The following is a 27,188-nucleotide window of genomic DNA, read 5'->3' as shown; positions in this document are numbered from 1 at the left end:
CCTGGTCCTGGACGGAAAAGACCCATAAAGCTGGACGATCGCTCACAGCTACACATCCGCATGAGGGAATTAAAACCCAGGCCGTAAATCGAACTGTCTGAAGGATCCGAGCCGTAAGTGACGCTGATTTTGTTCTAACTTCAGGGTGGAGAGTAGAAATGTTCATGCTGCTGAATGGTTCAGTATCATGTTTGCCAGTACTGCAGCCACTGTGGCTTATTAGGGGCTTAGCTCCGTCTCTTAGGGTGGACATACTGTATATTTAACTTGATTATGAGGTTGTCATGAACTCTAAAAGTCACAGTAAAAATAATTTTCAACTTTCATGGCATCATAAAAGTAAATATCCTAAGAAACTCTTGAACTATGAACTATTTCCAGCTTATCCATATAGTAATAACATTGTTATTTAAGGGGCATCTAATGCTGAATGACTAATTATTTACCTGCTGAATGACTAATTATATCATCTAAGACCTAAAAGATATTTTCTAGCCCTGTTTCCCCAAGTTGCAGCCTTAAATATACATGTCTTTTCAACCCATTGCCCTGTAGCTGATATTCAGTGCATTTTCCATGAACCTTTTGGCTGGTAGAGAACAGGAAATAAGAGGCAGGAAACAAGAGGCGTGTTTGTGTGTCCTGCCTTAACTCTCAGCCAGTGTCCATTCATTTGTGTGCAAAAGTTTATTTTTTCCACCTCTCCACAGCGTATGTCTCTGTGTTTCAGACCCAACATGTGACACTTTTCTGATTTGCATTGTCCCACAGCACATCACTGGCTTTTGTTTGTTGGGCTTAGCTCCCACTTCACCTCTCTGTCTGGATTAGGGTCAAATACTAAGAGGATTTAAGGCTGCTGCAGAGTCAAAGTTACTCAAGGGGGACCGGTCTGAGTACGGTTGAGAGCGGTGAGCGGTGCTTTTGCTTTGTGGTGTCGACTTCCAGGCTGAAGGCCATCCCCATAAGTAATATGCCAGATAGTGTGGAAGTTTTCCTTTAGAAAGATGAGTTGAATCCCTTTCAAAATCTCGAGCCAGTGACCTGTGCTGCACAGCATACAGTATGAAGGCACATGTGACCTATATGGCACTGTGTTTACAGTGTTAACTGTGTATGTCATAATTTCTGTTACAGGAAGATGTGTAGTGTGTGGATTAGAGCAGAGCATTTCCTGTGGGCACACTGTAATTAAACCTAGACTGCCTTTCTAACAAAGACATATCTAGGCATCCCACCAGCCTTGATCTCAGGTTGAAGGTTGAAGATAAAAGACTGGGCAAGTAAATGTATCCACCCTCTGTCTGGTGCAGTTTTTAAACTCCTACATACTAGTATGTATATATATATATATATATATATGTATGTATATGGTCTGCATGAAAAACTGTGTCGAGCAGCCCTACTGCTTTGGTGTTTGATAATCAAAGTGTCACTTTTGCAAATATTCAAATGAAAACAAGTTTCAATGGACTCCAGACATCCAGAGATGATTTGTCCTTTACATTCACCTCTTGTTGTTGTAATATTCAGCTCACATTTGCAATTTATAATCACTCAATTAATAATTATTTAATAAGAATTTACCATTCTTTTGTTGTAACGTAAACATTTGATAAGTTGGGATCCTCAATGTACAGTGTCCATCCCTGTCATGAATATCATTTATGAGAAAAGGTTGAATGATGTGAGATCATTAGATCCAAAAGAAAGACAGCCATGTATGATGCTGAGTAATGTGCTCTACCTGGTGAACTTTGAGTCCTTGTTGAAGGCTGCATCTGCAGTTTCCACCACCATCATCTATCCTTTCTGACATTTGACCTCAATCCCTGATGCTAACTGCATTTCGTTGCATGGAATTGTACATGTGTAATGACAATAAAGTTTAATCTAATCTCATCTAATCCAATCTAACCTAATCTAATGGGATGCGCATGTGTAAGACACATTAAGCAATTTTGTGTTCAATTTGCTGGTTGTAGGATTAATTGTCAGTAACTGTTAATGACACATTACCCGGCTTTTCTATTTAAGTAATATACTTTCAAACTATGTCAAATGGACAAATCAACTGTTCAGATACAGAAATTACCAAACTAATCCTCATCATTTTACTTGTGGATCAGTGTGAACAATTTCATAATCTGATCATGTATCCTCATGAGGTTATACTGCACACTGCAGAGTCCAAACATGGACAGACAGGTCTGACATTGGTCAGGTTTCAATCATATGATTTAAATCAATGAGAAAAGCCACTTGTTATAGGTTTATAGCAAAATATTATAATTTTATTGTGAATCAAAGACTTTGAAGATTTGAAGGAACGTGGGAGTTTGCTGCCATAAAGATAAAAAAAACTGAACACAAAAGTGTGCAGCTACCTTCAGCGCTGTGTAGACACAAAAAGTAGGACTCTGTGTACAGTATTGTTTGGCCGTATCAATTTTAGGGAACAGAAATAAGAGTAACATTCAAGATCCAAGTTTGTTTGAACTAAATATGCAAAATGTGTACTGCACTTTGCATATTTATTTCAGTCCACACACACACACGTGCCAAGTTGCCACTCTTCACCATTCTGTATTTTCCTGTTCACTAGTTGTGTGGCCACGCTGACTAGTGGGTAAGCCATGGAGGATGGGAAGCCAGTATGGGCGCCCCACCCAACAGACGGGTTCCAGCTGGGCCTGATCGTTGACATAGGAGCTGACACACTCACCATAGAACCACTGAACCAGAGGGGCAAGGTGGGTCATCACACAAAGATGCACATGTACATGAACCCCAGCTTCCCAGTGAAGGAAGTTCAACTGCAAAATAAATGATATGCTGAAGTATTATTATTATTTTATTGTTATTATGGACCTTTATATGACTAATGTGAGAGTCACACATTTGCCTGTACTTGTGTGCACTAGTTTTTGTTTGACTTAATAGCATCAGGGTCGTCACCACATACATAAACATGTAATTATGAGCTAATATTTCGTTGAATAATTACTAAGCGGGGTATGAGATATTAAACTGCAATTTCAGCGAGAAAGGCGTCGGCACAACAATGTGTAAAATGTGAGAAACATGAGAGACCGCATGTACAGGCGCATGAATAAATAAAGGGAGCAGCAGCAGGTACGCTGATAGTGTTGCCTGGAGGGAGAGCTGCTCATTAGGAGGTAAAAGGCCACCTGTTACACCTGAGCCGTCACATGTCCCCAGCAAGCAGAGCGCTGATGTTTACAGCAGACGCGTACTGTAGCGCAGCATTTGTTCAGTTTGAAATGTTGTCATCGCAGCTTATGGGCAGGCCTTTATTGATGGACACTAATTATCCTACCCTTTTTGACTTAAATGAATCGCAAGGAAACATATTGTAAGGTGCATTACACTCAGCTAGAGAAGCGTTGAAAGTGTTTTTAATTTGAATTAGGTGTGAACTTTGAATGGTCATAATCAGTTCATGCTTTATTGCAAGGCAGAAACCCTGTCCCATTCAGTGAGGGAATGAAAGACCCATTGACTGTCTTTTTTTTTACTGCAGTGCTGAGCTCATTAGAGCCTCGGCCTGGCTGCCTGTTCATCTTGGTTGATTTTATTGGTTGGACGTTTCTCACATGGTTTATTATTGTCATCGGGTATTTGCAGCCTGAGCCAAGTTACTGAAGCAGGATAACAATGCAGATTCTGTGCTCACGGGCTGTTTGTGGTAATGTGGCTGTTTTAAATGTTGGGGGTGGAGTTTAGCTGTTTTTAATAATACAGTGACCTCATTGGTTTTTACAACATCAGCGCACAGCGCCACCATCATCTCGTCTGCACCACACAAACACACACACTTACTCGCTCAGGTGTTCAGATCTTGTTGCTCTCCCACCAAATTATTCATCACCTTGCCATGTCTCCCCTTATTTCTCTCACAGCGGGCTTGTTCCATTGAGTTTTATTTCCATTAACTCAGACTCTTAAACAACAGAGTGAGAATATCAGTAACTCATTTAGCCTGGGAACATGTCACTCCAAACATCATTACTGTAATGTTCAGTCATGATGAATGATTCATGTTTATGCACGCTTGCTTAGTGTTTTTTCTAATATTTAATAGGACTTTTTAGCTAATGCTGATAAAATGGGTTTTGTGTCATAGCCAGATATGTACAGTGCATAACTTGGCAAAGCTAAGGAGACACAGTGCAACTTGTAGCATGTCTCTCTGAGTTACATCATACATTCACACTTCATGTTGCAGACCTTTCTTGCTCCAATGAGCCAAGTCTTCCCAGCAGAGGATGATGTCAACAAACATGTTGATGACAACTGTAAGTCCTTACTCTGCATTTTTTCAATTCTAAATAAATGCTGTTTTCTTTAAAAATGAATTACCTTGTTTCCTCCTTCCTGTTTCCAGGTTCCTTGATGTACTTGAATGAAGGCACTCTCCTCAACAATGTCCGAGTGCGGTACAATAAAGACCACATCTATGTAGGTTTTTTTCCTTCTTTGTCTAAACTTGTCTGCCAAGGCCAAATTAATTCTGTATTTGGAATTGATTGATTGTAAGGAGAGACAGTGACAGGTTGGAGGGCAGGCAGACAGAGGATCCCTGTGTTTAGTCCCATGAGAAAAAGTACCAGGTGGTAAAAGGAAGCTACAAAGGTCATAAAGTCAGCCTGACAAACCCAATCTTGATCCTAGTCACTCACGTAGGAAATGTGGGACAGCTGCTAAATGGGAAAAGCAGGACAGGGAAAGAGGTTAAGGTGTCTCATCAGCTTTCCGTGGGCTCATTTTTCACCTCTGTTGTCTCTCATTATTCAAATATTTATATGTAGTTTTCATTGTTTGTGTGGAAATGCAGTGACCTGAACCGTACTTGTATTTAAATCCCCTACAGACGTATGTGGCTAACATCTTGATAGCTGTGAATCCTTACTGTGACATCCCCAAACTCTACGGCCCCGACACCATCAAGTCATATCAGGGGAAGTCTCTAGGCACGCTGCCACCTCATGTTTACGCTATAGGTGAGAGCTCACGCTTCCTAATTACACAGAGTTTATAACTGCAAGCTGACGTAATATTTCTTTATTTCTTAGACAATTCACTTATGGTATAAAGTGGTATATTTCCCTTTTAGCCGACAAAGCCTACAGGGACATGAAGGTTCTAAAGATTAGCCAGTCCATCATAGTTTCTGGCGAATCTGGTGCTGGGAAGACTGAAAACACCAAGTTTGTTCTAAGGTATGAACTCACATGAAACATGCTGCATCCCTTTGACATCTTCTCAGTCATTAGTCTCATATTCATCATTGTTACTCTCTTTCTAATTTCATTCCCTTCCTACTAGATATTTAACCACAACGTATGGAAGTGGTCAAGACATCGATGAGAGGATTGTGGAAGGTATTAGCAGAATAAAAACTCATCATTATCATGTGTTTGGTTTCGTGGTGGAGTGTGATACTGATTCTGGTTTCCCCGTGTCAAACATCAGCAAATCCCCTTCTCGAGGCCTTTGGAAATGCAAAGACTGTTCGAAATAATAACAGCAGTCGATTTGGGAAGTTTGTGGAAATCCACTTCAATGAAAAGGTAAATATTATATTATAATTTGGTTTACATGAAGTGTCCATTTTTAATTCAGCTCTTAAAAGTTAAGACTTTTAATCTTATACTTTTGTACTGCAGTGTTCTAATTATAATATTGTTTATTATAATATTGTTATTCCTCTGTTTTGGTACCAGAATGCAGTTGTGGGTGGATTCGTCTCCCATTACTTGTTAGAGAAATCGAGGATTTGCATGCAAAGTAACGACGAGAGGAACTACCACATTTTCTACAGGCTGTGCGCCGGCGCATCTGAGGACATCAAGAAGAAACTGCACCTGGACTCTCCAGACAGCTTCAGGGTCAGTAAGCCTCCATGAACACCCACATTTAGACTGTGTTGTGACCTTAACAAAAAAAGAGAGAGAGAGAGAGAAAACAAACAAACAAAATACTTCACTGCTGAATTCTGTGTCTTTTCAGTGTAATTATCGGCCCAGCAGAGGCACAGTCATACGAGCATAAGAGCATTTATCACAGCTGTTATTTTCTTCTCCGTGCTCTACAAAACAATGCTTAAAGGAACGACAAGTAGCTCAAGCTGTGCCTTTAGATGTTTATCTTGTCATGTCATTATATCGGGCCCCCGAGGTGACGCCCATATCAGCAGAGGCAATTACTTTATGCAGTTCACCACTAGTCAGCTGTGGAGCAATATTGGCAGACAACAGAGTAAATATTTGAGATGATGAAAATTAATACAAATACCCTTAGCAGATTTGCCACCAAGCCTGAAATGCTCCTGCACTGTGTCTGAATGTACTTTATCAAAATACTAATTATGTCGAACTATTTTCTACCATCATTTTTCCTTGTTGTAGTACCTCAACCGAGGATGCACCAGATACTTTGCCACCAAGGACTCCGATAAACAAATCATGCAGAACCGCAAGAGTCCGGAGGTAACGTCACGTTCTGTTCTGGTGTCATCTCTACTCATTTGAATTGAATTGGATTTATGTTACATGCATCTGCTGTATGATGATATATTTAATGCAAAGTATCAAAAGCAGAGACTCTGTTACAAAACAATATACAGTACTGTGTATTCAACAACAACCAGTTATAGTCAATATGTTAAGAATATTTTAGGCCAGAAAATTAGCTATGAGCCTAATGTGATGAATAAAAAAAATTTTTTTTAGATGCCAGTTATAAAATGTATAATAAATGTGAAAACTTATAAGGCTTACTAGTTGTAAATACACTGTGTGTTTTTAATGTGTTTCTAATGAAGTCATTGTACATCTGTCTGTCCTGCCATGTGTTGCCGTTATATGCAGGACAATAAGGTGATGTTTCTTGTTTTATCAGGGCTTTGTGCTCTCTGCTCTCTATCCTGCTTAATGTTTTTCCAAAGTAAACACTGAGACGCTCTGGTTTTTCATGCTGGTGTTTTAGTGCAAACAGGAAATAAGAGCGCATGTTTCCTCTTTGTCTGCATGTGTTTGCGGTGTTTGGGTTGGAGGTTGGGGATGTTCAGACAGAATAATACAAACGATGTTTATTGAACTTATTCAGCTTTTTTTCAGTTCGACTGCACAACACAAAGCTGCACAATCACTGTATGTTTAACATGGATTGAATATATGTAAAACACTGATATCTTATTTTCAAAGCTGTAGTTTGAGTATACAGTGTGTTAAGTCCTAATTGTGCAGCTGTGTGAAAAATCTTTCTTCTTCCTTCTTATCTGGTATTTAAAAGTTAAAATTGTTAAGACATTTGTAGACAATGCTGCTTCAACAGCAGCATTAGTTCATGGGCTGTTGTGGTTGCTGTGTGGTGATGGTGGAGGCTCTTTAAACACGTTGAAGTGTGAATCGAAGGGTTTTCTTCCGTCCAATTTGGAATCAGATTTACTCAAAATGTAAGAACAATTTAATGAAACTGCCAAAAACATGAACATAGATTCCTATTTGTGATATTTGTTTGAGTAAATCGTAATTGAAATTGAATCCTCCCCAGTTTCTCTGTGATGTTTGTTCAGTTTTTAACGCTCTCGTGTCCTCTGAAGCATCTAAAGGTGGGCGCCCTGAAGGACCCGCTTCTTGACGACCAGGGCGACTTCAACAGGATGTGTGTGGCCATGAAGAAGATTGGTCTGGATGATACTGAGAAGCTGGACCTGTTTAGGGTGGTTGCTGGTGTTCTGCATCTGGGCAACATCGACTTTGAGGAAACAGGCAGCTCCTCAGGTGAGGGAGAGTCGAACTAGAAGCACTGACCTGGTGAACACTTACATTTTGATGTTATGATGTTGTCTTCCTTGTCCTTTTCTGTTTTTAATTTAATTTTTTAAATTTGATTTAATTTGCATTTTCACTTCCTCTTTGCCACTAGATTTTCTTATCTGATAAGACCTACATGGCACAGAAATACATTCATTATAAAGTGTTTTCTGCACTGAATCTCCAGCCTTTTGACATTAACAAGTTGAGGTGCTATCAAAGTGCTTTTTAAATCTTATTGTCTGTTTTTACATTTACACAGTATAATATTTTTAATAGTATTTGATTTCTGTGATCAGTTTTTAGCTGAAGCTGTAATTTCTTTAAACATTTCCTAACTGTATGTTTTAGGCGGTTGTGTCCTCAAGAATCAGTCCGGCCAAAGTCTGGAGTACTGTGCTGATCTGCTGGGCCTCGACCAGGACGACCTGCGCGTCAGCCTCACAACAAGAGTCATGCTCACTACAGCAGGGGGCGCCAAAGGAACAGTTATCAAGTAACTATCATTCTTAACACCATTTATATTAAAATCTCAGTGGCTCCTGTGGTTTTTGTTTTTTGAGGAGGAGGTGGTTGAGAATAATTGAATGAGATTAAATGAGATTCAATCCTTATACTAAATTAAGCTTGTTAGTGAATGCAAATAAGAGCAAATAATAGAACGTGGAAGTTTTGTCTCAAACACAACACCAATATCAAACTTTTTGTGCAAAACTAACTCAAGTGTAGATAGCCTTTTTTGGATACTGTGCTCAGGGTGGGGCTGTACTGTACTGTACCGACCATAATTGGATCATGATTTCTTTCAGGTCAAAGATAACATGTCAGAGTACAATATGCAGATTCAACGCTGCTCTTGTGTATTTTGGTGGTGTTGTAGTGTTTGAGTGATGGGGCCAGGTTTAGTAGATTAATATTTCAGAAGCGCCAGATGCTGGCCTGGCCTGGAACTGTTTTCTCCACATAAATAATGCAGCCTTTATACGAGCACCAAGGCGAGCATGGCTACACTACAGTAAAGGCCCGGCGTCTAGGGAGCAGATGGAGCAAAGGGGGCCTGGCTTTGTCATTAAGATCCAGACAGATCCACCCCTCCATCCTGTTGGGGGTTATAGGGTGGTACATGTGATGGTATCAAGGATTACTGAACTACTGTACATATGGAACATGTTAATTGATAGAAAGGCCTGTCTCTGAGATGAACTGTACAGAGCTCATGTGTTTTCTAAGAATCGCTGCATAAAATGCACAGTGTAGTGAAACAGAAAAGCCAATTCTTCACTGAGGTTTTCATTTTTATCACAGTGGATGGAATCTAAAAAGAAAGGAGAGGGGAAAGACCTATCATAGCCAAAAACAGACCTTTCCATTTTAAAATTCACCTTCCTCCCAGATGGGACAGCTGAGCTGAACTCCTGGCCACTGCGGATTTGCACTTTGCCCGCACAGTCAACCTCTGTAAATATTTTAAAATAAATGGTGGTGAAGTGCCATTAGAGAGACTAGTAGAGTTCAAGGTTCATATTTTAGTTTTAATAACGCTCTTTGGCTCAGAAACCCTCATTTGAAACGAGAGCTTAACTAGACTATAGAGATCAGCAGTGTAATAGAACTATGCAGAGAAAAGTGTCACGTCAACAAAGCTAAACTTTTGCTGCTATGTGCAATGTGGGTTGACTTAAAAAAAATAATAATGAAAGAGAGAGGTTTCAATAAGAGACTTGCATGCCCTAGTTTCGGACTCTCTCTCACTGCCCCACTTTGTGTGTTCCTACAGGGTGCCTCTTAAGGTGGAACAAGCAAACAATGCCCGCGATGCCCTGGCCAAGGCGGTGTACAGCCGCCTCTTTGATCACGTGGTCAAACGAGTAAACCAGTGTTTTCCCTTCGAGACTTCATCTAATTTCATCGGGGTGCTGGACATCGCTGGCTTCGGTAATGAATTGCACCTAGTGTTTAATAAAATGTGGAAGTTTTAATCAAAGGTGACTCTGTGTATAGATTTATCCCCACAGACTGGAAGCAACTTTCCAAATTGAGCACATTTTGTAATTGGTTTGTTAAGAATTCTGCCTGAAGAGACTTCGTCTGTGCAGCATGTTTCTTAATATAAGTATTTTAATGCATGCACACACTTCATTACCAGGGTGCCTGCTTGAGAATTAATTCCCTTCATTGACATAATTAACACAGGCTTTGCACAAAATTTTCATTTTGAGAATTAATTGAAATATAAGTTGTTGTTTTTTTTTTTTTCTACTTTTTTCCTATCAGAGTATTTTGAGCATAACAGCTTCGAACAGTTCTGCATCAATTACTGCAACGAGAAACTGCAGCAGTTCTTCAACGAGCGCATTCTGAAAGAGGTGGGTGAGCAGCGCAGGGGCTTAAGGTGATTCTGTGTGGTTTACTTTTCTACACAAGCCAAACTTAGACCTCTTCACGAGCCAGGAAGAAGTGGCTGGCACACTAAGCTCTGCCATTCTCTCTTCATATATTTTCCCCTCTATCTCCCCTGTGCACTCTCTCATTAGAGTCTAACTTCTCAGGGGACACGATCAGGGTTGTTTCTCTCCTGTGATCTTTTTAATGTTTTTGTTTTCCAAAATGTTTTAAGCTGGTTTCTCATTATGTGAATCATGCATCGCCACTTTCACATTGTCTTGTTTGCCTTCTGAAGTGTCATATCAAATTTTCTCCTGTTGATGTTTGACTATGGGGCATGTTTGTGCAGGAGCAAGAACTGTACCAAAAGGAAGGGCTCGGAGTGAATGAAGTGCATTATGTTGACAACCAGGACTGCATAGGTAAGTTCCACTTTGTCATCCTGTCACACAACACACTGTGTGCAAGCATTTTATTCCTGTGTGGGCAGTCACTTTGAAAAGGATTGTGATTTATCTGAAGAATGTGAGATACATACTACAAAGAAAAAGACAAATGTAAGTGTCTTTGAACACATCGCCTTCAAAAGCTGATATGATCTCTGACTTGAGCTGGATTCAAATGATCAAAATCAAAGGTATACACATGTAGGAGTGTATATAGTGTGTCTGTATGAGATCAGGTCCCCTGTATGACATTGGTGGCATCATTAAGATGGAGTTTTGATTGCTTGTGTTGCGAAGTGCAAAACACACTGACACAGACGTGGCCCACATGTCACAAATGTGCTGAGGCTGGTTTAAGTGTAAGGTCGGCTCACCCACATGACACCTGTGTGAACCTTTCCTTGTGCTCAAAGCTACTCGTCAGGGAAGCAAAACTACCCCTGTCAGGGGGGCCCAAAATATGACTTCTAATTATCCAAGAAGCTGGAATATCCATGTGTCTAAAGGGAGAAAGCATAATGAGGATTTGTGAGTTTTACAGACACTTTTGTGCAACGAGAAGCCGGAGACACGATATCCCCTCGGTTCTGTTGTGTCTGTGCTCAAATGAATCACCGTATTAATGGGATGAAGTAGTCGGTGTATCAAGGTGAAGCAGTCTGATTTGTATTTCAAAGGCCGTGATTATTCAGGTGCGAGGTTAACTGACAGCCGTGAGTAATGTTTATGACTTGCAAATGACCGTTTGGGTTGGCCATTAATTCACTCATCAATCTCCAGGATTTATGCACAGGTGCTTGTTCATGCTAATTTTTTTCCGAGGTCCTTCGCTATTAGATTATATTCAAAACACAGCATGTCATATGAATTATTCAGATATATGGCTAAATGAGCTTCCTGATGAACATGTTTTGTTGTTTGAATATTCACATCCAGAAACACTAAACAGTGGAAATTTCCAATAAAGCTCATTTATTGGAGACTGAATGTTAAGGGATTTTGTTACTTCTGTGCTATGGCCACTCTGATTCCCACCTCACCACTTCCTAAATACTTGGGATTCTTGTTTTTTGTTGTTGTCCCTAAAAATGTAAGCATTTGCTGAAACTCATAGAAGGATAATGTGAAACATACTGATGTTCTACTTTACATTGTAAAGCCACAAACCATAATGTTGAGGCTGATGGATAAATGTTTGTTGTTTCCAGACCTAGTAGAAGCAAAGTTGGTGGGAATCCTGGACATTTTGGATGAAGAGAACCGTCTCCCTCAGCCCAGCGATCAACACTTTACATTGGCTGTGCATTGCAAACATAAAGACCACTTCAGACTGACGGTCAGACCTCTGAACCTCCCTCTTGAACATTTCTCATCTTTCCCTGTGGTTCTTATTCTATCTTCCCCCTCCAGTAGTCTGCTGTTGTTCTCTTCATGCATTTAGGTCTATTATCAACCCAGGGAGAATGTAATTGCACACTGGTTTTGTCATTGTGATTATTTTTACTCCTGGAAACTCTGTGGTTGCCACAGCAGTTTCATGAATGATGCACCGTCCCCGTCTCTCCCTCTGTCTCTGTCTTTGTCCCCATTGTTCGTCATTCTGCTCATATCTCTGTAAGCATGAAATCCTTTTAGAAGTGTAGCCTTGACACCAATTCACGCTTCACATTAGAGGTGGCTGGATGTAGTCAAACTCTACTGCAGCGAGGGTTATTACTCAAATAAAGAGGAGTGCAGAGCCTATATATTTAATAGGATGGAAGCCATTAATCTTAATCTTAACATTTCTACTATATAGTTTCACACATTGGGGATAATTTATTATTGTTTTACTCACTGATGAAGTGAATTGAGCTTAAAAATGTCCACTGTTACTAGAGTAATATTGGTGTTATTCTTTTGATTATTGAGCCACAGATTGCATATGGCCATTCTACCAACCCTAATGTGAATAAACACGTTGATGTTGATGATTAGGATAAGATTGAAATCATTATTTATGTGTTCAAGTGCTATTATTAAATATGATTTGCTTTATTCCACTTAGGTTCCCAGGAAGTCGAAGTTGACCATTCACAGGAATCTCCGAGATGATGAGGGCTTTATTGTTCGCCACTTTGCCGGAGCCGTCTGCTATGAAACAGTAATTCTTAAGACAGACCTTGTCATACTGGGCTATTGGGGATCTGTGGTATTCTCTAAAATCAGTATTGGGATATTTTGTGTGACAACCAGGCCTCATTAGAAGTTATAACTATAAAAAGGTTCTTTGTATGTTTGAAATACATATTGGCAGCACTGATTTGTATTTGTACTACGCACATTCACATGTATAAAAGTCCGATACTGCATGAATGTATGCATTTGTCCATCCGTCCACAGACTCGGTTTGTGGAGAAGAATAACGACGCCCTCCACATGTCCTTGGAGAGCTTAGTGTGCGAATCAAAAGACAAATTTGTTCGAGAGCTGTTTGAGAACTCCAGCACCACCAAGGACTCCAAACATAAGGCGGGCAAACTCAGCTTCATCAGCGTTGGCAACAAGTTCAAGGTCAGAGTGACACTGAATTTTTTTACTGTTTGACAAAGTCCCTGAACAGACACCTGGCGACATCTCCTCAATTTTAATCCGCTGTAGGACTTTTTATGTCACTGTTCCCAACAACAATAAGTATAACACCTTTTGTTTTGTCATATATTACAATAATAGCAAATGAACTGAATTAAACGTGATTGCATTATCAATCATGTTTAATATGATACATTTTTATCCAGAATTTGTGAGAAGTATGATGCATTTGATAGTAATTACATCTTGCTGCTTTTTTCTTAAACGTTATGTTCAGAAGTTTGCGAGTGCAAAATGCAGATAAATAGTTACCAGTGCTCCTTCTTTGCTTCTTTTTAGACTTTTCTGGCTCTAATCTTAAGACCTGTGCTGTAACTTGTCTCCTTTTCACCCCTCTCCCCAATCCTCCTTTCTCCTTCTTCTTCAGGCTCCCCCTCTTAGATTTCCTCCAGTCTCCCATCTCTTCCCTCTGAGAAAACCTTTCTTGCTGGATAAAGCTGGATAAAGTCAGTTTGAGGTATAATAGAGAGAAGTTAGAAAATAGAGAGAGAGAGGAAAAAAAAGAATGAGACACTAAGGCTTTTTTTCGCAAAAGTGAGAAACCTCATCTTGAGTGAGCCATAGGTACACAGCTTTCAACAGCAACCAAAAAAAAAAAAATCCATCTTCAGCCTATTTTGGTATTTTTTGTTACTTAGTTCTGTTCCTTGCATGCTGTAAATGCTGTTTGCTTATATCCCTCACTTCTTAACAAGGACGTGTCCATCTTGGCCAAACGTACCGCAAACATAAACGCAACTAAACGTTTTGTCTTGTCCACCTGCACACTCAGACTCAGCTGAACCTGTTGCTGGAGAAGCTTCGCAGCACTGTGAGTAAAACTTTCATTGCAGTTTCTTTACATACAGTATTTGTATGCATCATGGAGGCACCATGCAGAAACAGATCAAGTTGTCCTGAATAATCTTTATGTGTGCAGGGCTCAAGTTTTATCCGCTGTGTGAAACCCAACCTGAAGATGGTTAGTCACCAGTTTGAGGGAGCTCTAATTCTCTCACAGCTGCAGTGCTCAGGTACAAAACAACAACCAACAGCGGTATATTATGCACTTCAAAAGTTGTGATATTCAAAATTTTAAATCATAATCATGATTATATACTAATTATATCTAGTTTTATTATAAGTGTAACAATTCACGTATGTAGAGAATATAGTTATTTTAGATAGAACAGAAACAAAACATTACAAAACGCTTTACAAATAAAACATCAATCTAAGACCAGTAATAATAATAATACAGCATCATAAAAATAAAATGTCACAATAAAAATACAACATAAAATATAACAATATGTTTCCTATAAGTGATAAATTGTGTTTAATTCGTTTCTTTACTGTTCTATATTTTAATTTTGTTCACACTGCTCTGCACACTGTCACAACTGTTAAGACAGTTTCCCACTTCCCATTCTGTTTTTTTTTTTTTTTATAATTCTTTAACGTCCATTTAGAAAGTTGATCGAGTGTTTATTTTAGGACGCTGCCTACTGCTAATTAAAGCACAAGTTAATGACATCGAGTAACAGCTGCTGTGAGTGTGATTACATTAACGTAACACTGTTTCATGTCACATTTGTTATTGTGCCCTTGTGCACACGCTCACACACACACACCACACACTGATAAGACACTTTGAATGTGTGCTGTATTTAGACAAACACATTTCAGCTTGCTTGTGTGTAAACCTATAATGCTTCTGTCTCTGGACAATCCTGTTTCTCTTCTTAAATCTTGTATAAGGACCATCTTTTGTTGTTCGTGTGTGTATCTTGATTAGGGATGGTGTCAGTGTTGGACCTGATGCAGGGAGGTTTCCCCTCCAGAGCCCCCTTCCATGAGCTGTACAACATGTATAAACAGTACATGCCGGAAAAACTCACACGACTGAATCCACGACTCTTCTGTAAGGTGGGGTTACAAACACTGAGAAGTTTTCTCCTGCAGAGAAACACACATTATATCTGTTTAAATTAAACCTTAAAATTGAATGTGAATTTGTTCCTTTGCAGGCTTTGTTCAAAGCTCTGGGACTGAATGACAACGACTTTAAATTTGGACTGACCAGAGTTTTCTTCCGCCCAGGAAAGGTACAGTAGAAATAAACATGCACAAATATTCCCCTAACTATGTAGTAAAGTATACTATAAGTAAGATATCATAATTTGTGCTTGTGTGTTTGTGTGCATTAGTTTGCGGAGTTCGACCAGATCATGAAGTCTGATCCAGACCACCTCGCGGAGCTGCTGAAGAAAGTCAACAAATGGCTGATGTGCAGCCGCTGGAAGAAGGTCCAGTGGTGCTGCCTGTCTGTCATCAAACGTATGTTAAATCTGCCAACTGTTGAGATAACAGTCTATAAAGTTGATATTAGCACTTCAACTGTACGACACACCATGATGCACTGTGTGTGTCTCTGTCGTTAAGCCTTATACCACTTGGCCTGAGTCATTTCTTTCTAGTAGACAAGTGACACTAGTTATAAAGCTATAAAAGTAGTTCTGGCGACACTGCACATCGTAAAACCACTCACATCTCACAGAGGACCTGTCACCAACTCCAATGTAGAAATAGACTTCTACACAAACATGTCAGAAATGAATAAATGAATAAATGATGAAAGACACATCAGCACAACTTGTTTTTGTTAGTTTAGCTATTTCAATTTCCTCTGGATGATTGTATGATGCTTTATTATTTCCTCACAGGTTATTATTAGTTACTGCAACTGTGATAGCTGTAAATTATATTTCACACCATTCCCTCAGAATATTGAAAGCAGCAGCCTGTAGTGATGTGGTATAGTACTCTAACTTTTCACAGAAGAGAGCTGGGGATATTTATGCTTCTGGTTTTTGTGATTTGCATGTTCAGTATACTGTATTATCAGTATTATATATTATTAATTAGCAGTGTGTTGTAGTATTGAATCTGCTGAACTTTATACCTGGAGCTGTAACATTACATATGCTTTGAGAAATGTTATGTTATGTCAAGATGTGCAGATGCTTATGAATAAGTATTTGTATTGTTTTCCTTTCCCCGTCTTTTACAGTTAGGAACAAGATGAGTTACAGAGCTTTGGCGTGCATTAAGATTCAGAAGACTGTCCGCATGTGGTTGTGTAAGAAGAAGCATAAGCCGCGGTGAGTCTTGCCCTGCTACTTCTACCAAATCCACACACACACACACACACACACACACACACACACACACACACACACACACAAACAGACTCTCTCTCTCTCACATATGCATTACTTTCTGGTCTCTGTGCACATGCTTTTATATTTAAACAGATTCATGCTTCATGGTTGATACTAGGTTTTGATGACTTTCCCACACTGCGCATTTAGGGGTTCAAATCAAACTAGAAATTCTGTGGAGAAATGATGTCTCACTGTACCGCATTGGAAAATACAGCACATCTTGCCGTATTGGGTTGCATTTGGAAAAATGACTCTGGTAATAGCAGCCATCCAAATGATGAGTTGTCAGAGTTTGACTGTGAATGGCAGTATGTGTATCAATGCATGTGGAAATGTTGTAGGCCAGCATACACACGTAATTCAATATGAAGGCTGGAAACCTGATAGTGGTGTATAATAATAGGAATAAATAAAAAGGAGCCGTGTAAATGTACTGGAAAAGTATAAAATCTCTACAAGAAATATATATTTCTGAGTGAAATGGGACACATGAGCAGGATGCAGTTATGAGGATATTTCCCCTCCACATATCAAGGTGAGGGGAAAATGTGTACATGAAATTAAATATGATATGATAGATGATATTGTGCTGCTACAGTTCATCAGCTCATGTTGGAGTTTCATTTAATTAATGTGCCAGTTGCACCAGATCACTAAGTTTGTCTCTTCTTCTAATTAGTGTACATTTGAATTAAAAAATGCAAATTCTTTTCTTAGTTTGTATGTTTCCCTCCTCTCATAGCATTGATGGCATGGTGAAGGTTCAAAACCTGAGGAAACACATGGAACGGTTCAACGAGGTGGTGAACGGGCTGAAGGAGGGGAAACAGGAGATGGCCAAACAGGTGCAGGAGTTAGGCGCCTCCATCGACACGCTGTTAGCCAAGATAAAGGTGAGCCATTAAATGACATTTGAGCAGGCCTGACTGCACATATCGCTCAAGGATTATTGTCCTGGTTATTGTAAAGCTTCTTGTCTCAACAGTGTCTGAGCAATACGACGCACATAAAACATGTTGTTGTTGTTCTTTATATGTTTTTATCCATAAAACATATAAACATTATCCAGATTTTTCTCTTCTGATTTATACTATATATAAGCATATTCGTTTTCTTTCGTACCTGTAGCCTTTCAGCACAGCCGGTCTTATGTTGTACACTGTGCCCTTTACTCATTCTTTCTCCCAGGATCAATATTTTCTATCACCTCAGGATAAAACGTGGAGCTGGGTGAAGGAGAACCCCTTCTCCTCTCCAGTAATTTAATTTAGTGAGGCTGTTTTGCTAAATCATCAAACGTGGTTAGTGAAATCCCACCTCACCCTGTGCAATAAGAACTCACCTCGAGTTCCAGCAGATCATCACAAACACATCCACATGCTATCCTGACATACGGTGAACGAATTCGCCAGTGATGGTCTTCTTGACATTTTCTACTCTGTAGTTACCTGAATGCAATCAACAGATGTGATGAGAGTGCTCATACTTTAGTTTCCTCATAGTGTCATGATTGACACTGAAGCATCGCTGACGTCTGACCCTTTCTCTCCCCTCCACCCCAGTGTGACACTTCCCCTACTTACTCCTGTTAGGCTATTAGCAGCCCCACTGTCGACACTCGTGGCACTCTGAGTGCTTAGAATTCGCTCTTGGCATGGTGTCTCGGAGTGAATAATTCATGAGATGCCAATGGCTGTCATTCAGACCTCTGTACGTTGGGGACAAGACCTTGTCATCTTCCCTCCCAGTGTCTCTGGTAGAGACTCACTCTAATGAATCTCCACTATATGGTGACCTTTTCTCCCCCTGCTGATTGTCTGACAAGTATAGTGGGGAATTGAGCATTGTTGCTGCGGTGTGCAAGTGACAGACCCGGTGTCAGTCAGTGTCTTCCCTTTTTTGCCACATGGGTGGGATTTTCCATAACACTCCTGAAAATGTTCTTCTCTCAATTGTAAGTTGGAAAAGGGCAAAATTCAGTTCCAACAAACTCAGGAAAGCACGTTATATCTCATCACTTGTTATTATTAATCAGTGTTGTGCAGCATGTGCAGCAAGACTTAGCTTTGCACATCTGAAGTGTGAGGCGCTGATCAGGTTAAATATTGGAATAAACAAATAGTAAATAGTATTTGCATTTTGTGACCACTCATTCTGATCCATCTGGTGATGCCCAGGCCACAGTGATGACCTGGAAGGAGATCGACATGGAGTATCAGCAACTGGTGAAACGCTCAGAGCAGCTGCTCTCGTCCATGCAAAAGAAGAAGCAGCAGGAGGAAGAGAGCGAGAGACTGAAGCACATTGAGGAGGAGATGGAGAAGGAGCGGAAGAGGAGGGAGAAGGAAGAGCAACGACGCAAACAGGAAGAAGAGGACAGAAGACTGTAAGTGATGGGAAGGGGGGGAACGTGTTCTGTAGAAGTTTTAGTAAACATGTAGTTTCCTCCCCTAAAATAATCTATTATGCAAATATTTTAGGAAAGCAGAGATGGAGCTGAAGAGGAAGCAGGAGGAGGAGGACAGGAAGAAGAGGGTGGAAGAAGAGAAAGTTATACAGGTTTGGACCCAACGCTCATGTGTCTTTTCACTGTTGTACTCTCATGCTGAACTCAAAGAAACCTGCCACCACCTACAGCGCTCTGCTTTAGGTAGATTTCCTTAATTTGATGTGCAAATGTTAATAAATGCACAGCTCCCCGCAGCCTCTTCCAGGCTTCGTGTTTACCACAAATGAGGTCGCCCTTGTAGTGACTGACCATGCACGCCCTGTCACTGAATTGTTAGGATTTCTACCTGTTTCAAGGTTAAATGCATAAAATTAACTGAGCAATGTTCAGGGTAGATTATTACCGCAGCAACACATCATCAGTAGTGGAAAACCAACCTCTCTCATAAGCGCAGCTCACCTCAGAAACCTGTCTTACTGCAGTGGAGACTGTGCCAAAATGATCTACATCTATTTTTGTTGATGGTTTAAATCTCTTTTCAAGTCAAACGCCAATGCAATTTGCCATTTTGCCAAATTATATATTTATATCATGTAAAGCTCCAACTATGACCCCACATTCATTATAGGAACAGGTATTTGAACAAACCACGTCTCTGCTCTCCTCTCTGAGTGAAACATCTGTGCTTCGGCCACCCTTGGCAGCAACTGGGTCATGACATTGGTCGGATTCCCAGAGGGTTTCCCACAAGGTCTTACTTGATGACTCTATTTCTTCCCAAGTTTGTCCTAACTGAACTACTTTGTCCCTTTATGTCCTGGGCTGTTTTATCATCACACCTCTTGCTCTCTTCCATAGTTTGTCACCTTAATCTAACTGCCTGTTTTTGTTCACTCACATCTGATTGTCATCACTTTGTTGTTTCTTTCCTTTGGCTTCACCACTTCACTCACCTGTTTCTTCTCAGTTTTGACATTATCACCCATCCATTCATCCATCTGTTACACAGAAAATACACATTCTGTACATCTATAGTCCTTTATATTCGCCAACACATTCACCGAAGGCCAGTTGGGCATTTGCATGCCGTCATTTTTTTTCCTTCTAGCCGTGAGACAGTTGACACCAGGCTGTCATAAGGCAGATGTCTCAGGAGACTTCCTGTAAAGTTTGTTTATCTGCAGCTCTAGAGCTCCACCAGTAAACTTTTTTAGGGTATCTGCTGTGTTTTACTCTCTGTTCCCATTTTCAGCTTCTTTTTTTTTCAGAGGTTGGTCAAGCACGGTATCCTGCTTTTTCCAAACTCTGTGTCATGATGTCTTTATACCTACCCTAATTTGTGGTCTACCATCCAGTCTCTGCAGTATTTATTTTCTGACACCACTCGATTGGAAACTTTACATTTGTTTGCCAAATCATTCATAATGAATGTTTCTAATACTGGCTTTATATGCATGTGTCTGTTTGCCATTAACACATTTTTCTGTTCAGTAAAATGCAAAATAAAAACATGGAAATAAGGATTTGGGTCAAACCTATAAAGGTTATTGAGGGTTTGTTGTGTGCTCTGTTGTGTCTAGACAAATGCCCACTAAAGCTTTATTAGCAATTCCACAATGTGGATAAATAGGTCTAATCAGGCTTGGGCACACAGCAGAGCTGTCTGAGACACAGGGCAGCATTAGTGTTTATACAGGAAGTCATATTAAAGTAGAAGTTCTGTGGTGTGTGTTTGTGCGTGTTTTACAGGCAGAGCTCGAAGTTCAGCTGGCTCTGGAGCGTGAGGAGCAAGTCCAGCGCACCGCCATACTGGAGCAGGAGAGAAGAGACAGAGAGTTAGCTATGAGAATCGCCCAGAGTGAGGCAGAGCTCATCACTGAAGAGGGGCAGATGGATGCAGCCCTCCGAAGGTATCCTATATGTAAACACAAACGGCACGGTACATGCAGCACTAAACAAGCAGTGATGACTTCAGTGTGCATGTCTGTGTGTGTGTGTAACTGCATTTCTCCCGTCGCTGTGTTTTCTCTCAGTGATGAGTTTTTTTCAGATCTTCCTATTTCTACATCCTCAGCCAGAGCCATGTAAGATATCAGTACAGTCTTCTGTCACTGCCCATATCCAAGCATATCTAACACCAACAATAATCAGTCACTAACTCCCTAGCTGTCTGTCTCAGTCTGTGTCCAAAGTCCTGAATCTCTCAGCTGCTTAAAAGAGATGCACAGTCATACCAGCAATGCAAAGCCAACGTTCCTTTGATTTTAATCACCGGTCAGATTTAGACATATGGGACATGTTATTGAAGGTGGCATGAATCCTGAGACCAGCCTTTTAGATGGTAATTATCTGTGATCATTGGCTACTTGGAGATGAAGATGGCACAGCAAATCATGAATGAGCGCTAGATCTGAATGTGCAGTATGTGATCTCTGTGTTCCACTGATCTTAATTGGCTCTGCATGAGTCCGCGGTGGTTAAAGCTTGCCCGTGTCAGACGCACAAGCTCACGAGTACTGTGAACACCCCCTGCCTCATACAGCACTTTGCATTTCAAAGATTCTGTAAATTAGTTTTCATGTCACGTATAAAATATAACTACTTTATATTAGTCCAGTAAACACAAGATATATTTGGTTGTAGGTCTAAAATGTACTGTGAACATTGCTTAAACCTCATTAGTGACATGAGTAGCTTTTGGTTTGATATCTAAAGATGATACTAAGACATAAGATCAACATTAAATTTCCAGGTTTTCACATCTGGATCAGTCTCCTCTTTAGCAGGTAAAATGCTCTGGTTCAGGTCTGGAGACTTACTTGACCAGTTTAAAAACCTTCCACTTCTTGCCACTGATCAACTCCTGTTGTTTTGCAGTGTGTTTAAGTTCATTATCTTGCTGCATCTCTTAACTTATACTCCATGACACTGAAACTGCTCTTCCAATAGCACTTTACATTATAGTTCCTCTTCTTACTTTAGATATTTTCGCTTTGGATAAAAGTGTCTGCCAAATAACTAAATGTAATGTAATGTAAATGGATCCAAATGTAAACACCTGGAAATGAAAGCTTTAATGTTGATCTATTCTCTCATAGCCATCCACAGCCTCAACCTTACTTTGTTCATAAATCCAGGGGTAGTCCTCTCAAAGGCTGTACAGGCCTTCTCGGGTTCGGTGAGCACAGAATAACATTTGATCCAATAGTCTTTAATCTGATCAGTCTTGGCTCAGGCATCCATGGGGCCACATTGCATGTGTCTCTCACTATCCCTGTGAATCAGCTGATCCCTTGCATCCCAAAGGAGATGTGTGGCAATAAAGCGACTCTACAGGACACATGTGTTGCATGTGAACAACGCGGAGCTGAAGCACGTTAGTGCATGCGTGCGTTCAGCTGGTTGGCATTGCTGGCGTAGTAGCTGACGCACAACCAAAAGACCCCAGCCTCCCTCCAGCATCCTCCCACTCCAACCACATATTTTCTGTTTACCTACAGCAAAACTACAAAACCCTGGCTATTGCTCCAGTTCCACTTCTTTTTTCCCTCCCCACAACAAAAGTAAAGCCTCAGCCCTGTTCATCATCATTACACGGTGGCACATGTTGCAGCCAGAATCAGTTTCATCTTTCCAGTCAGGATGAATTATAAATGGTGATGGTAATCTGGCTAATGAATCATACATCAGTAATCCTCTACTCTGAGACATTAGCAGCTCTGGCGACTGTAAATAGAGGAGGTAAATCCTCTGTATTATTGAATTAGCTGCCTCAAATCAGCAGGGAAGCCAGAGACATGGCCGACATGAGCTTAGACTATCCTGCAGCAGTTGTTCGAGTAGCTGAAACTCTGTGCCATCACTTTGATTCATATGGTAAAGCTCTGCATGAATACACCTTGAATTCTTTAGGTCATTACACATTACTGCTAACAAACACCTGGCAAAAAGACTTAAGCTGACAGAACATGTGAGCTGGCATCTGGCAAGTTGTAACATTAGAACAGCTTTGCATATGTTTAAGTGGAGCTGAAACAGTAGGCACGAAAGAAGTGAAGCGCTTCTTTTCCTAAACCCTAATCCCTGTTACTCCAACCGTGTCACACTTACTGTACCTGTCTGCGTACTTTACCGTAGTTTGTTAGTTGTTGTTTTTTCTTTTTTCTCTCACTCACCCACGTTCATCTGTTCCTTGCCATAGAGGTCCTCAGGTGCAGGCAACCAAAGCTGCCGCCGGTGTGAAAAAGTATGACCTCAGCAAGTGGAAGTATGCTGAGCTGCGAGATGTCATCAACACTTCCTGTGGTGAGAAATCCCAAACACACCCAAGTTCAGCAGGACGCCATCTCTATCACCTAAGCACAAACACGGGAGGGTCAGCGTGTGCACTAAACCAGCCAGCCAACCGGCTCGATCAGTGTTGATCACAGTGAAATGCGTAATACACACATTTTCCATCCTATATAGCCAACATCGTTTCGCCTTTTGATTCACAGATAAGTGTGGAACTCCACACGTGCATACATGAAGGTAGAGATCTCCATATATGCGAGTTTTCTATCTGCACTCTGGCCTTTTTTCTTTCTCACAGTCATTTTTTTAGAGTAGCCAAAGTGGCTGCTAAAAAGCTTAGGCTGCAGCTGTACAGAGTGTAGACACGAGATGTCTTGCACGAACGAAATCAAAGGACCGAGGTGAGGATGTTCCCACAGCTGCTACAGCTCATCAGCATGCGTTTTAGTGGTGGAAAGAGGAAATTATCACCATTATGGAAGATGGCAGACTTCTGCCCTTCCTAGTCATTCCCAGCCAACCCTCTCCTCAGCATAAAAAGCAGATGCCTTTCTACAGCCTCCCTCACTGATGCCTTTATAATTGCCACTGTATACAGTACTCTGATCAGTGCTAGGGACACTGAGATCCCCTGTGGGATACCAAGGACATCTGGCTAATTTGTGGAATCCATTTACTTTGTGGGAGCTTGTGGCGATAGCTGTGTTTGAAGTCTGACTGATTATAGACTTACATTTAGTAAAAGTAGTGTGTTTTCGTTGCATTACATGATAAGGAAAAAACACACACTGCAAACTGCTCATATGCTGTGTTATATTTAGAGTTTCAGTGCAGGTTAAAACAGAGAATGACAGAAAACTCTTTACATTCAAACCATAAAACTGTAACTTCCAAATTAGTGCAACAGCAAGTATTGTAAAAATGTTCCAAACAGAGACTAGTTCAATCAAATATGAATATGAAATATAAATATGACAACATATGCTTAGTGTATCATGGTACCATCAGTTTTTGCTTGCTACTATTTGGGGGTCTTGTTGTGTGGGCAGACATTGAGCTGCTGGCAGCCTGCAGAGAGGAGTTCCACCGTCGACTGAAGGTCTATCACGCATGGAAGTCCAAGAACAAGAAACGCAATGATGACGGAAGTGACCAGAGGGCTCCAAAATGTGTCACTGATTATGGTTAGTAGCTCAAATTTTCGGTCTCCCTGTAGCTTTATGTTTATTTCTTTCTAAGGCTTACTACGTGGATATGAAGGCCACATGCACACCTCGGCACAGACATTAACGAACAGGCGACAAAGTCGTTAATCTCTCCATTTTCTCCCCTCGCTTTCATTGTCAGGACAGGAAATAATCACCTGCACACACATAACCCGCCTATGTTTTCTAACATTCAATTAACCGACAAAACACCAAGGCTTAAAAATGCAGCCACCCTCCGCCTGGCTCTGTCAGAAATATTTGTTCTAATTAGAAAGTAACTGCCAGCCATGCTTTGTCAGGTTCAGTTCAGCTCCTGGTGTGACAGCTCGCTACTTCGCTCATTTCATTCTCAGCCCATCCAGGCATGGTCTGTTATTTAGTTGCTCGAAAGCCCATCTGTGATCTGCATGTTATTTCTTTTTCATCTGAACAAAACAAATATTAAGTTTGATAGGGAACGGGAACATTAGATTCGCTGTTGCTTCTACTTCTACTACATTTACTTGCCTTTTGCTTTTGATATGATAGCTCCTGAAAGCCGAAGCGGCTGTGCTTTGTTTGTCTTATATTTGGATCCAATCCTTGGCCTCTGTTGATGCAGCAGGGGTCTTAGAATGGCCGTTTCATAAGAGTCTAAAAGCCGCTTTACCTGTTTTTTTTTTTCCATGTGGCATTTCCTGGGTTCTTTTTGATCTTTATGTTTTGAATGCTTTATACTTTGTTTTCTGCCCCACTCTGCACGTTCTCTGGTGCAGGCAGAAAACATAAGTCTTACACAGTCACATCTACTAAAAACCAAATGACAGTTGTTTTGTTGTCAGTGCTCCTGAAGAAGCTCCTCAGGTTATGAACAACAACCTCTACTTTTAATTCAGAGCCAGTATTTGAATGGTCATACTGTCACTTTGTCCCACTGCAGCTGAGCAGAACCCAGCTCCTCCGATGACAGCCCAACACCAGGAAGTGGCCATGAACCGCCAACAGCGATATTTCCGCATTCCTTTCATCCGTCCAGCTGACCAGTACAAGGACCCTCAGAATAAAAAGAAGGGCTGGTGGTACGCCCACTTTGACGGGCCCTGGATAGCCAGACAGATGGAGCTTCACCCGGATAAACGACCCATTGTGTTGGTTGCAGGTTAGTCAGCAGCTTCTGTTTTTTATATACTGTAGTTTTACAAAAATATATTACACTTGAGACACTTCTGTTTGATTGATTGCTTAAAACATTTAAGCATATTTTCTATTGCTCCTGTTACTTTACTTGTTTGTTATAGTCAGGTTCCTGTTTAGTACACGTTCTGTTTGTAAAGCTTGTCCTTATCCCTCCACCACTCAGGCAAAGACGACATGGAGATGTGTGAGCTGAGCTTGGAGGAGACTGGTCTGACGAGGAAAAGGGGGGCAGAGATCCTGCCCAGGCAGTTTGAAGAGATCTGGGAGCGCTGTGATGGAATTCAGTACCTCAAGAAAGCTATTGAGAACAAGCAGGCCCGTCCCACGTATGCGACTGCTATGCTTCAGAGTCTCCTCAAGTGAACCAGAGCAAATGAAATGCACCACCGTGAGTTTGGTCGTGACACACACAGACAGGCACAAACACAAACAGGGCAGGATGCCCAGGGCTTGTGGAATTTAAAAAGGTAACCACAGGGAGAGATGCTTTCTATACTCACTGTAGGCACTTGGTGTCATAAACTGAATCTGTTTGTTTTTAACCACCTGTATGTTGTTGTATTTCACATTTTATTGCTATAGTGTTAGCATTTGTATCTTCTTTACGATCTGTACTTGAATGCAATATCACACTGTGAGGCCTTAAAATGAAATATCACTGCACAACACCATGAAAGTCTTAACTGGTCTTTGTCTTACTGGTCTGCAATAGAGACAATAAATTCTAGAGTTCTAGGGACAATACATAGACGTGTTTTTAATACTGTGTGACAGTCTATGGTATGAAACTATGCTTTATGGTCATCTGGAAATTAAGAATATATCTGCTGTTTAATGTCCAATTGATTAGGAAGAATTATATTTTTCTCAACTTTACATAAAGTCCTAAAGGTGACAGATAGAAGGTAAGAGACAGAAAATGTTATATTTATAAAAAAAATATAATGTATTTTAATTAATTAACACAATTTGGCTAATTCTAAAATCAATTTTATCATTTATCATAAAACAGTACTATTCATTTCTTCCTAAAAACTTGATGTATTTATTTAAAGAAGTGCTTTTTACCATCTAAGACATTTTTTTTTTTTACCCCTCTGTGTACACGTCTTTCAGCGACTGGTGAAATTCTTTAAAAAAGGAAACTTTTTGTATTGTTAACTACATATTTGATATGCAATAAGGGAAATGTAGACGTTTGTTTTCATGCTTGCCGTTTTGTGGGTTTGGGGTTGTTTTACAGACATGAGTTGTAATTTGCGTGTGTTGTGCGTTTATGTACTATTTTATTAAGCTGGTCATGTGACTGCTGTTGGTTAAGTCAGGAACAGCTTGTCATCTCACAGGACAATCAAACACTAATTCACTGAAACATACAGTAACTAATGATTCATTTTAATACTTCCCCCTTTGATCTTCTGTTGTACTTTGGCCTTTGCACTGGAATACTGTAGAAAATAAAAGTATGCCTCCATGTTGTTGACTGCTTTTTCTTTCTAAGGTACTGTAGCTAATTGACAAGCAGGAAGAAGTCAATTCACAAACATAGTAAC

At 40.4% G+C, this 27,188-nt stretch overlaps 1 protein-coding gene across 1 annotated transcript; it reads left to right on the top strand.

Moving 5' to 3' along the window:
• Nucleotides 1–27,103, top strand: myo6b (myosin VIb). Its single transcript, XM_026340239.1, has 34 exons — nucleotides 1–113; nucleotides 2,606–2,753; nucleotides 4,250–4,319; nucleotides 4,409–4,482; nucleotides 4,895–5,024; nucleotides 5,138–5,243; nucleotides 5,350–5,405; nucleotides 5,497–5,594; nucleotides 5,748–5,912; nucleotides 6,432–6,512; nucleotides 6,894–6,902; nucleotides 7,628–7,808; nucleotides 8,193–8,337; nucleotides 9,619–9,776; nucleotides 10,116–10,207; nucleotides 10,576–10,648; nucleotides 11,881–12,008; nucleotides 12,720–12,815; nucleotides 13,055–13,225; nucleotides 14,076–14,114; nucleotides 14,223–14,316; nucleotides 15,081–15,211; nucleotides 15,313–15,390; nucleotides 15,493–15,622; nucleotides 16,356–16,446; nucleotides 17,252–17,402; nucleotides 18,687–18,895; nucleotides 18,990–19,068; nucleotides 20,708–20,868; nucleotides 20,992–21,042; nucleotides 23,160–23,263; nucleotides 24,301–24,435; nucleotides 25,379–25,597; nucleotides 25,799–27,103. Exons 2-34 carry the CDS (start codon nucleotides 2,637–2,639, stop codon nucleotides 25,996–25,998), a joined length of 3,822 nt encoding a protein of 1,273 aa, XP_026196024.1. The 5' UTR covers nucleotides 1–113; nucleotides 2,606–2,636; the 3' UTR covers nucleotides 25,999–27,103.
• Nucleotides 27,104–27,188: the final 85 nt, after the last annotated feature.

The sequence above is a fragment of the Anabas testudineus genome, chromosome 22, assembly GCF_900324465.2.
Source record: "Anabas testudineus chromosome 22, fAnaTes1.2, whole genome shotgun sequence".
Classification (NCBI taxonomy): domain Eukaryota; kingdom Metazoa; phylum Chordata; class Actinopteri; order Anabantiformes; family Anabantidae; genus Anabas; species Anabas testudineus.
Note: the sequence above shows the minus strand (reverse complement) of the source record. Positions and strands in the feature narration are given on the sequence as shown.

Bases quoted from the DNA above. Each gene is read 5' to 3' on its own strand.
- myo6b (XM_026340239.1), top strand. From the start codon at position 2,637: ATGGAGGATGGGAAGCCAGTATGGGCGCCCCACCCAACAGACGGGTTC. The intron at 15,623-16,355 runs GTATGTTAAATC...CGTCTTTTACAG, and splicing joins CTGCCTGTCTGTCATCAAAC to TTAGGAACAAGATGAGTTAC. The intron at 19,069-20,707 runs GTTTGGACCCAA...CGTGTTTTACAG, and splicing joins AAGAAGAGAAAGTTATACAG to GCAGAGCTCGAAGTTCAGCT.